We start from the raw sequence: 11,677 nt of genomic DNA, 5'->3' as shown, positions 1-11,677 counted from the left end.
CCTTTTTGAGGGTTGAAAGCAGATCCCAAAAGATTCCTAGCAGGGATGCAAGGTTGGGAATGGGATTGCTGAGTCACAAGGTTGATGCTGGTAGCTGAGAAGAGGCGTGCAGGAGCAAGGCTTGGGCTCCCCATTCCCAGCCTCAGCTTTGATGAGGCTAGCTCTGCGGCAGCGTAGATATCTGTGAGTTTCCTGGGGCTTCATGCTCCCCTCTGCCAAACGGGCACTCTGTTGACACCCTGCCCCTCTCAAGTGCGTCGAGAGAATTACCACATCCTGAGCTCACAGGAGTCCTCGGCAAGAGGTGCTGCCTGAATGCCAGGTAGAATCGTGCCATAAAAAAGCCACAGGAGTCACCAGAAAGCTGCCCAAAGCTTCTCTGAACACTGGTGCTGGACAATGCATATCTAACCCACTTGAAAACACGCTGTGTACTTTACGACGGGGGTCCCAGAGTAGCCGGCAGAGCCCATTATACTCATCTTTCTGGGACCACCCTATACCTACACTCTGAAAAGAGTCTGGACATGGAGGAAGCGTGGGAGCTGCTCTTCACGCGGTTCATGCACACTTCCCCCACCCACAGTCTCTTAACCACTTCTGGTTTTGCACGGGGTGCAAAACGGGAGTGTTGCTGTGCAATAGGGGACAGATGCACTGCAAGTGACTTACGTACACAGGGCAACCCAGCCCTATAACTAAAACTTCTCATCCCTTTGGCAAACATTTTGTAGAGAAACTGTGTCCTCGGGCAGGCCTACCTGTCTGCTCTGCTGTGCAGACCATGTCAGTGCATGGTTACGTGGGTGTTTGCGTCGTCCGGGAGCGCCAACGCAGCCTTGTACGTGCCAAATTCGAAAGAGACTGCAGGTATTTCAGTAGGCACTGCACAACGTCAGCGGAGGGTCCAAGTCTGATTTTGGGACTTCAGACAAAACTGAAGGAAACGGTGTGTAAAGGCTTCTCCGTTTTATCCTGTTTGGGTAGGCATGCCCCATGCCTCGGTCTGCCGTCCTGCTGCCGGTGGGTAGGCCGTGTTGCGTGCTATGGGTTGAGTCTTTGGTTTTAGCGAGGAGGAATTCCCACGTAAGTATTTGCAACCATGGGAGACCTCAGCCCAAGCATCCAGGGTGGCCAGGGAAAACTGAAAAAAACCGCAAGGCTATCTCTCTGTCCCGGCTTGAGCAGCCTCTTGAAATGCCCATCAGTTCCCACAGGCCGAGTATCCGAGGCCCAGCACAGCCGGGAAACACCTCGTCAGGTCGATGGAGGTCACGTTAGGTGTTTCCCTGTGCCTCAGGCAGCTCTTCTGTCCCCCCCTTCCCTCCTGGCAGCACAGGCATCTTTGCAGTCACCATTTCCCCAAGAAGACAGCAGTGGATCCCAAACGTTCCTTGTGTCCGTGAGTAATGTCTGGGTCCGCGTGAATGTACGTGTGTTAAAGATTATACATTATGCATACACATTGCGATTTCTCCTGTCGTGTCTGTGCAGGGTTCACTTGGGAAAAGGGATGTTTCGCTTGCTGGAGAAGGTGGAATTGCCACCCTTCTCTGACTTCACTCACCCACCATCCCACCGAGCAGAAGGACTGTCCTGGGTGGACCGGTGCCGTACCAAAGTCTCCTGGTCCCGAGTCCCTGGGGACAGAGGGGTGGATTTCCTGCAGCTGATACCATCCTTCTCCCTTTTCTTTCTGTGTCGCCAGCCGTCTGTCCTGTGGACGGAGCAGCCAGGGTGCTATCATGTTAAAATGGCTCTCTGAAGGGTGAAGGAAATATGGAGCGGGGGGGAAAGAGGAGGCTGGGAGGGGGCAAGAAGCAAGGAGTAATCAAGTAGTAATCGCTGTCTGGATCGTTAGGAAAACAGCACGGAGGACTGAGCAGCAGTCACGGGCTGGTTTTGAGCGGTGCCTCTGGGTCTTGGGGCTCAGGTAGGTTATGAAGGTAGTGCTGTCTGCAGGGAGCGAGGGCTGTCGCAGCAGCCTCCTTGGGGAGGTTTGTCCTCCCTCACAGGCCGCTGTCTTGCTGTGCTGCAGCCTGTGGGAGAGGCTGCAGAGCTGCTCGCCACCCTCCACCAGCAAGCGGTGTTCCCTGGGGCCGGGGAGGGCCAGCAAAGGGTGCAGCATCCTCTTGGGAATCCCTCCCAATCCCTTTGGACCCATCCCGACATGCAGGGCTGGCGGGGACACACTGCAGCGTGCCCTGACAGCCCCCAGAGCCAAGGGCATGGCGTGTGGCCTCTCTGACGAACCGATGGCAGTTTGTCACCAACCTTTCCAGGAAAAACAGGCTGTGGGACCCTACGGACCAGCCAGCCCTGCCTCCGGCTGGTGGAGGGCTGCAGCCTCTGGGGCTCTGCCGCTGAGTACGGAGGGTGAGGGGAGGAAAGGGCTGCTTTGGGCTGGAGGAGCATCTGCTGCTCCCCTCCAGGCCGCCTTCACCCTGGGTGGCTCAGGGCCCTGTCCTAACGCGTTTTGGGCATCTCCAAGGGATGTCACAGCTCCGTGGGCCCTACCTGCCTGGCTGGTGGCTCTTCCCCCGCGTGCCCGTGTAGGCAAGGATGGAGTGGTGCATGTGTTACCCCTGTCTCCTACCCTTCTCCTTTCGGCTGGAGATGCCGGGGCTGGGCAAAAAGACGTTAGATGAAAAATTGGCTGCCCCAGGCCTGAAGGGTGAGGACCCCTGAGCCCCAGGGTCCCCCGACACTGACAGCTGAGGTTGCAAGATGGGGACATCTCTCCTTTCTCATTTTTTTTTTTAAACCAGGTATTTTATTGCATCTGGGACAGGTGGAGTCTGGAAATTATTTGGTTCCTGTCCTGTTTATATTTGGCTTTGAAAAAATAAACCACACTGACTTGCTACCTACTGCCGTAGGGTGCTGTGCTTTCTGAGCTGCCTATCTCTCTTAAAACCGCTGCCTTCTCTCTTGAAAGCGGTTTGCTCTTCCCCTGCACCCGTGGGAGGCTGACGTGTCGCTGCCAGCGCCGGAGCCCAGTCTGGCAGCCAGAGAGACAGTGACAGAAACCCCCACCTCTGCACCGGGCCCTGCCAGACCTGCCTGCTGCTGCCTGCCCGCTGCCCCTGCCCTGCCGGGGGTCGCAGCTGGTGCCTCTGGCCCGAAGGGGGGTGGGTTCCTCTCTTTAGTGGGGACCCTGTGTTGCTCCCACCCCCTCTATCCCCCCTTTTTCTCTTCCCATCCTCCCGGGTCTCTGTGCGGCCCTGGGCAGCGCCAGGGATGGGGGAAGCTGAAGGGGCTCACGTAGGAGCCAGGGTTCCTGCTGCTGCGGGGGAGCCCCCCGGCCCAAGTGCCTGTGGGGGGCATGGGGGCTTCTCCCTGCCCTTCTGCTGGGGGCTGCAGGGCCACGCAGTGCCCAGAGCCACGAGTGGCTTCGAGTGCCACCAGCGCAGGGGGGAGCTGCCCCGGCTGCGAGGGGGCTGTTAACTCTGGAACCTAACGACGACGCGGCGGCGGGGAGCTCAGGGACCCGGGGGAGCCGCTCCGCCACCGCCTCCCTGCTCGCCGCGCCCGCCCATATAAGCGGCAGCAGCGGCGGCGGAGCCCGGTGCAGCGGCCCGCGGCGCGGCGCCTCCCGGCCCGGCACGGCCCGGCACGGCCCGGCATGGGCTCCGCGCACTCCGTGCCCGCCGAGATGCGGGAGCTGGCCGACAGGACCGGCTGTGAGTATCGCCCGCCGCGGCTCCCCGGAGCGGCCCGGCCCGGGGAGGGGGGGCACCGGCCGGGCCCTGCCCGCTGCCCCCCCCCCACCCCCGGAGCCCCTCTGCCCCACCGCCGGGCACCCCCGGAGGGGGACACGGGCTGTCCGGCCCCGCAGGGGACAGGGCACCCGGGGGTGCAGGACGTGTCGCCGGGGGGGGGATGCAGGCATGTCACCGGGGGATGGAGGGGTGAAGGGGGGGATGAAGGCATGTCACCTGGGGTGCTGTCATGTCACCGGGGGATGGAGGGGTGAAGGGGGGGATGAAGGCATGTCACCTGGGGTGCTGGCCTGTCACCGGGGGCGGGGGTGCAGCCACATCACCCACAGGGATGCACCCACGCACCCCCCGGGTGCCGCACTGCCGCCAGCCGGGACGTCGAGCGTGCACACGTGTGAGCCCCAGCAGCGCTTTGCCCTCCCACGCCGGCAGTGCAAGAGACATTGTCCCCACGCCGCCGTTTCACCCGGGAGCCACCGGCTCCGCTGCCGTTCGGTGATGCTCTCGTGGCCGGTTACGGTGCGTAATGCCCGGCAGTGTGGGGGACAGGGGTTTGCAGCAGGGATGTGGCCTAGGGCTCCAGGCTGGGGTCGGTGCATAGGACGGGGTGGTTGTGTCCCTCCTGGGAAATGACATCCCTCCAGGATGTCCCGGGATGTGGCCAGCTCTGGGCACAGAGATCAGGGTGCTCCCGACGGGTTCCTCCAGCTCCCGCCGTGCCCAGAGCAGGCTGTGATGGAGGGAGGACTGGAGGGAGGCAGCTCTGCCCACAGCCAAAGGATGTGCCAGGGTTCGGGGGGCTCCAGCACCGCTCCCACTGACCCTACGGTCGCATCGCCCTTCCTCCCCTCTCGCTCCTCCTCCCCCCAGTGAGGGCTGAGCACCAGTGCCACTGGGCGCCCCGGGGTGAACTCAGCCCTCCCCGCAGGCAGCAGCCTGGGGAGCCACCGGGGTGTGAGCGTGGCAGCCCAGGGGGGGACGAGGTTTTTGGGGAACGCCTTGGCCTGGGGCTCCTGCCACGCCAGCGCTGCCAGGCTGCCTGCAGCGGGCACCTCCCGCGCAGGCAGCGCTGCCCGTGAGCCTTTCTCTAGCACCTGCCCATGGCAGGCACCTGCCTCACGCCCGAGTGCCCCTGTGAGTCAGTTCCAGAGAAGGGTTTACACAGGCAGCACCCAAAAAAGTCTCATCGAAACCAGCGGTCGGGGCAGGGGTGTGCGATGACCCCGTGCCACAACCGGGGTGCATGCAGTACGCTGCCCGCAGGACTCACAGGGCTCCCACCACGCTGCGGCTGCTGCTAGAAAAACCTGGGGAATGCAAGGGGTTTTTTTACAGGTTTGCTGCTGCCGTACAACCTCGTGGAGGGCATCGCAGTCACCCTTGGTCCCTTGGGAGGAGCAGGGACAGGGCAGAGCTCCCTGCAGGTCCCCAGGACGTGCCCGGGGCACAGTCCTTTGCCTTCTTCCCCAGTGCTTTAAACCCCACAAGCCGCAGGGGCACCCACAGCTGCCTGCTCGGGGTCGGTTCCCATCCCTGCTGCCGTGTGCCCGATCACGAAGCTGCAGCAGCGGCATCTGCCTGGCACCAAAGTGGCTCTTCCCGGGACGATGCGAGCTTTTCCTGCACCCAGGCCGGTCCAGTGAGGTGAAGCACGGCACAGGGAGGGCAGCCCAGGGCTGAGCCCCTCCAGTGCATCCCTTCCCCAGGGGATGCTCTTGCTCAAGCAGCACAAACCGCCGCAGGCTGGGAAACAGCAAACCCAGCACCCTTCGGTTTAAATACCTTTTTTTTTTTCCCTTTTAGTGTAGCTTGCTGTGCTTGGACACGGGCCTGCAGCATCAGAGCGCTGAGGCTGTTTCTCAGCAATAGGAGCAGCCTCTGCTGCCCTTGAGCCAGTCCTTCTTGCAGGAAAGCCTTTGCCCTTTGTGCAGGTGCAGCTTTTTTTTTCTGGAAAGCAGCCGAGTTGCTGCCGCCCTTTGCAGGACCCGTGAGGTCCTCGGAGACCTCCCTGCACCGCAGCCCTGTGCTGCAGCTCGGAGCCGGGCGAGGGAGACCTGGGTTTGGGGAAAGAGGGAGGAAGAGCCCTCCTTTTTTTGCCTTGCAGCTGTGGGCTGGATGGGGAGCAGGGCTGGACCAACCATGAGCACCCAGCCAGTGACCCCGGGGTTTTTTTTGTCGTGTCGGTGTCTGGGACATTTTTCTGAGAGATCAAAGGTTTTGGTGTGTGACCAAGTCACAGATGCTGAAGGCTTGGTGGCCCAGCTGCTCCCACGATGAGGGCGATGTTGTCAAGGGAGAAAGTGAAAGGTCACGTCTCTGTGGCCAAAATTGGAAAGCAAAATCCAGAGAAAGTTTCTGGCTGTGTGTGGACAGCAGCAGAGCACCAGCCAGAGAGGGATTAGGGGGAAAAACATCATATGGGTGAATTGGTGCAGGCATCACCGCCTGAGAGGCAGCGGGTTGGGAGGGGGGACCCCCCAAAGCCAGGCCAAGGGCCCTTAGTGGCCTCATCCTGCAAAGGGGCTGGCAGCTGCCAGCGTGGGCAGAGATCCGGGGCAGGCACAGGGCCCCAGCGACAAGCACAGATGGGTTTTCCAGTCCATTGCTAGAGGTCTGTAAATGCTCAGCCTTACTGATCAATACCGTTTCTATTTCAAGGCTGTGAAACAACAATCAGAAAGGGAGCAGTGGACATTATTTAAACATAATAAAAGAGAGGCAGTGAGCCAGCCAGCAGGCGAGCTCAGCATTGACCTGTTGTCTTTCAGCCGCAGCAGTTAACCATTTGCAACCCCTCAATTATACTTTAACATGCTTTTACCTTTCTCCGCACCGCCGGGAAAGGCTGCTGAGCGGTTGCCTTGCCCTGTGCCCGGCTCCGGCCGGGGCCGCAGCGAGCGTGCGGGTCCGGCTGGCACCCAGACAGACGCCACCAGCTCCTGCAAACAGAGCTGAAAGCCGCTTCCCTGGCTCCTGGGAATGGCTACCGTCAATATTTACACAAGAGAATCAGGCTCTGTGTGTCTTTGAGCATTTGTAGAGCTTGGTTACAGCCTGTAGAGAATAGCTGGGAAAAAAAATAAAATAACCTGTGTCATGGCATTAAGGAGGTGAAAAGATGTGGCTGAGCCTCACGCTGTAAGCTCAGCACTCAAAGCAAGGCTGCCGGGCGCCCCGCTTCCAGCCCCTACCCCAGGCTGATGCTGCCCGGGTGCTGGTGCATCCCTGGGGGAGGCAGCACCCGCCTGGGTTCAGGGCTTCCCGGTGCCCCGGCTCCCCCGAGCAGCAGCAGCTATTTCAAAGCCCGGCTTTGCTTTTGGGGTGCCGATGCGTCTCCTCCATGTTCAGCCTTTCCTTGCCCCTGGCAAGACACAGGTGGCTGCTGTCAGCTTTGGGGTTTTCTTTTTTCTTTTAGTGTTACTTTCTGTCACCCGGCATGGCTGTGGGCATGAGCGCTCCCGGCCGCACGCAGAGATGTCCTGGGGCAGGTCGAGACGTGCTCCCTGGGCATGGCTCCTGCCCACGGTGCCAACAAACCCCAAATGAAATGGTCAAGCCTGTCTGAAGGCTCTGCTACCGAGGAGCCTAAACTGGGGGGGGGTGGGATCCTGCCGTGCCGTGCCATGCCATGTCATGCCATGCCGTGCCGTGCAGTCTGGGCCAGGGGAGTTTCTGCAAACCAGGACTGGTGATAAGCCAGGCCTTGGCGTCACCCTGTCACCCCCCTGCAGTGAGCAAGGGACAGAGCACACACGGACGGAGGCAACAAGATGGGCCTTACAGGGCTGCATAAAGCCACCAAAGGGAAATGGGGATGGGGACAACTGTGCCAAGAAGTGCCCAAGGCCCTGCCCTGCTGATGGGGGGGTGCGGGAGCAGGCAGCCTTTTGGCTATTGCCAGACTGGGTGGGCTTCGGTGGTGTCCCCAGGGAACAAGCTTTGCGGCAGGTTCTGGTGCCCACCAGTCTCCTCGTGTCCTGGGCAGGACATGAGCTCTGCAGATGGGTGTCCCAGGGTCCCCTGGGGGCTGCGCTGTGCCCAGGCAGCTCACCCCCGTCACCTCTCTCTTTTCCCCTGACAGTCACCTCTGAACAGATCGAGCACCTGCACCGGCGATTCAAGCAGCTGAGCCGGGACCAGCTGACGATCCGGTACGGCGCTTCCATTTCCACTGCCAGGGCGATACCTGCCCCGCCGGGGCTGGCCCCAGCATCGTCCCGGCGCCTGCCTTCCCCAGGCTGGCGAAGGCTGCCTAGCTGAGACACCTGGCTCCCCGCGCTGTGAGGACGAGCGTGTCCCTCCCGGTCATCCCACGGCCGTGCTGAGCTGGCTCTCTGCAGTGTGGCATTGCAAATCATATGCAGAAAAACGAGTGGCAAAGCAGTGGCCTGAGAGCAGCCTCCTGCCAAGCATCCCGTTTTTTCCCCCCAGCTTTAAAATCAGTTTTGGGGAGGGAAGCGAGAAATCCCTACACAGCAGCTAAGGCAGGGCTTGCAGTTGCCCTGTTCCCTCTCCTCGGCGTCTGTGCAGGCAGTTGTGCACCAAAGCCACGACTCCGCTTCCTCAGGAAAGCTCTGGCAGCTTCACCAGCCACGCGAGGAGCCAGCGTTGGCCGGGGAGCCCGGCTGCCTTCTGCTTCCTTCCCCTCCCCCGGAGATCATTTCTTGGCTCATTTGCTTTATAAAAAGTCAATAGCAAACGACCAGCACAGGCTCAACCTGGTGCTGAGCACGGGGCGGCAGCGAGATGCAGCGGGACGGTGCAGGGCAGAAGAAGCCGAGGGGAGGATGGATGGCAGAAGCTCTTTCCCTCACCTCATTGAGACCCATTCAGGACCTTATTCCTGGGAAAACTCTCTCAAAACCCTGCAGGTTGAGCCGTGCAAAGGGCCCCAGCATCGGCCCTGAGCTGCTGTGTCCCAGAGCTTCCCAAAGACCCATTTTAGTGGGGACAAAAGTCCCCCGTAGCTGCACCAAGCACAGACCGATGTGGCAGCATGGCTTGCTTTCAGTCTGAATTGAGGCAAATAGGGGTTTTCGTGCAAAAACCTCTTTCTTTTCCATGATTGCTTTGAAAGAACGGGGTTGGGGGCTTCTGCCCCAGCCCTTCAGCGACTCTCACAGCATCTCCCTCCTCTGTGGCTCCCTCACGCTTTGGGCTGTCTCTGTTTCTTTTGCAGCAAGGAGAATTTTGACAGCATCCCCGATCTGGAGTTCAACCCAATTAGGGGGAAAATCGTCCATGCCTTTTTCGACAAGCGGTAAGAACATCCCTGGCACCGCGAGGAGGGTCGGGGTGATGGGTTTATCCTCCGAAAGCGGGATGTGGCTGGGCAAAGATCTTCTTCCTAAAGGCTGGGATGGAGCCAGGGTGAAAATTACAGACTAAGCTAAGTCTTAGGGAAAAACCAGTCCTAAAGCTTTGCTGAGGGACGCACTGGGCTCTGCGGGAGCGGGCGGCCGGGGGGGTCCCTGCTGCCTGTCACCAGCGTCTCTGCTCTCGGCAGGAACCTGCGGCAGGAGTCGGACGGCCTGGCGGATGAGATAAACTTCGAAGACTTCCTGACCATCATGTCCTACTTCAGACCCATTGAGATGAACATGGACGAGGAGCAGCTCGATCGCTTCCGGAAAGAGAAACTCAAATGTGAGGCTTGCCCAAAGCCCAGGGACGGCGGGGGGATGGCGGGACGGGGCTCCCCTGACCCTGCCGCGCTCCTCTCATCCCTCCCAGTCCTCTTCCACATGTACGACTCCGACCACGACGGGAAGATCACGCTGCAGGAGTACAGAAATGTAATGTATGGTCCCTCCTGCCCCATCACCACCAAATTCCTGGCCCCGGCTTTGACCCGCTGCCTCATAGGTGGTGGAGGAGCTGCTGTCGGGAAACCCCCACCTGGAGAAGGAGTCGGCGCGGTCCATCGCCGATGGGGCCATGATGGAGGCGGCCAGCATCTGTGTGGGACAAATGGTGGGAGCCGGTTCCTTGCCGTACCGCAGCACAGAGGCACTGTGATGGTAGCGAAAATGGGGCTGGAAGGTGTCCGTCCTGCCCGGGGCATCTCCCCTCTCCCTGGGCTGCTTTGGCCAGAGAAAATTTTTTTGCAGGCAGCAGCTTTCAGTGTTTGTTTGTTTGTTTGTTTTTCATTATAAAAGCCCAAGGGGGATAAGCAAACAGCACCCCATAAAGCACCATCCTTGGTGCTTGGGGCTTCAGTGCTTGTAAAAAAGCCATCTCCTTGAAGCCATGGTGGTTCTGGGGAACAATTTTGGGCTAGCCATGGGGCACATTGCGGGGCCAGCACTGTGCACCCATGGGAGACGTCCCGTAGCCCCAAGGGACCCACCCCCTGGTGACCCAGTGCCCCGAGGCCCCTGCCCCGTTGGTGTGGGGCAGCCGTAATGTTTTCTCTCTTGCTGCACCCAGGGGCCAGACCAGGTGTATGAGGGCATCACCTTTGAAGACTTCCTTAAGGTTGGTGGCATCTCCGCTCGGCTCCCCAGGAGAAGGGCGCCGGGCGATCGCAGGGACCTGGGCGTTCGGTGTGGGCGCCGAGCCGAGCCCCCGTGCTGGCCCCGCTCACCCCCTTCCCCTTGCAGATGTGGCAGGGGATCGACATCGAAACAAAGATGCACGTCCGCTTCCTCAACATGGAGCCCATCGCGCACTGCTACTGACCTCCGGCTGCCTCCTGGGAGCCAGAGGAGGAGGAGGAAGAAGAGGAGGAGGAAGAGAAGGAAGACGACTCTGCAGCAGTTCCATGTTCCTGGCACCAAGCGCTTTGTACCTGCCTGCGTGCCTGTCCCGTAGTGGGGCTGCCTTCTGCTCTCTAGAAACATAAGAGGCTTTTATCTGTAATAAAAGGTATTTCTCTTTTTACTCCTTGCTGAGAAATACTCCGTCCATCCATCACACAGGGCCTGGCGGGGTCTCTCCCTGTGCAGAAAGCCTCTGCAAATCCTGGTCTTCCCTTAAACCTGAATTTTTAGCCTCTGCCATGTGCTGCTGTGGGGAAGAGCTGCCCCCTTTGTGCTGTGAGCCCCCCGATCCCCATGCCATGGGGACCGTATGCAGGCAGGGATGGGGATGCTGAGGGGCAGCAGGTGAAGGCAGCGTCCTGAGCACCTGCAAGGGCAATCGCATCCCTCTCTGCATACCATGAGCCGCTCAAGCCAGCAAAGGGGGCAGCAGCACAAGGAATAACCCCAAATCAAACCCAAAGCAGCCACCTTGGCTGCATGTGCCGGCCGGAGCCAGGCAGGAGGGGCAGCGTGGGACCACGCCGCGGCAGGCAGCAGGGATGCGGGCACATGGGGAGGTGGGCTCCTGGCAGCCGGGTGGCTTCCACCCCCACATGTTCCCGATAGAACAAGGCAGCGGAGATAAGGGTTTGTTTACTGGTATTAATAACTGGATGGCTCGAGGCGGATTTCTGTCTCTAAGGCAGCCTGAGCTGGGAAGGGAGGGGGAGAAAAAAGGGCAATGGTTATTTTTAGAAAAGCTGGAAAGATTTGTTTGTTTTATCAAAAATAGCTTCCCCTGGTGACATGTATGCTCAACGGAAGAATATCCCCCAGCACAGCAAGCAGCCGGCAGTGCGTGAGCGAAGGCTGCGGGGAGCGATGGAGGCACACCGTGCACAGCCCCGGCGCCAGCCCCCTCCATCCCCTGGGGGCAGCAAGCACCCGCCATCTCCCCGGCTCAGGGCACGAACAATTTCTCCTGCTCCGCGTTAGCAGGGGTTTCTGCACTGCCCAGGCATCCCTGTGCTGAGGGCACAGATAAGGACTCGGCCCCGCAGGCTTTTGCAGCTTTACCCTCCGAAAAACCCCGTCTTGCCCATCGGTGAGGGGTGTGCAGCCACCACGAGGCCCCTGCTCCCCGCTCACGGCTGCTGGCCCACAGCCCCTGCACCGAGCAGCTCTTCAGAGCCAGCAGCCGGAGAGCAGCCG

At 60.3% G+C, this 11,677-nt stretch overlaps 1 protein-coding gene across 2 annotated transcripts; it reads left to right on the top strand.

Annotated features, from left to right (window-relative positions):
• Positions 1-3,028: 3,028 nt before the first annotated feature.
• Positions 3,029-10,604, top strand: TESC (tescalcin). Of its 2 annotated transcripts, none has more exons than XM_087768769.1 (8): positions 3,029-3,683; positions 7,804-7,873; positions 8,902-8,982; positions 9,229-9,368; positions 9,456-9,517; positions 9,588-9,695; positions 10,152-10,199; positions 10,282-10,604. In XM_087768769.1, exons 1-8 carry the CDS (start codon positions 3,626-3,628, stop codon positions 10,564-10,566), a joined length of 852 nt encoding a protein of 283 aa, XP_087624895.1. In that variant the 5' UTR covers positions 3,029-3,625; the 3' UTR covers positions 10,567-10,604. The 2 variants fall into 2 exon arrangements, with proteins under 2 accessions (XP_087624895.1, XP_087624894.1); XM_087768768.1 differs by having other exon boundaries at positions 3,464-3,683; positions 10,325-10,604.
• The last annotated feature ends 1,073 nt before the right edge of the window (positions 10,605-11,677 follow it).

This window comes from Nipponia nippon, unplaced genomic scaffold (assembly GCF_047370975.1).
Source record: "Nipponia nippon isolate SJK-2023a ecotype South Korea unplaced genomic scaffold, ASM4737097v1 scaffold_30, whole genome shotgun sequence".
Lineage (NCBI taxonomy): Eukaryota > Metazoa > Chordata > Aves > Pelecaniformes > Threskiornithidae > Nipponia > Nipponia nippon.
This window is presented reverse-complemented; position numbering and strand designations above follow the sequence as displayed.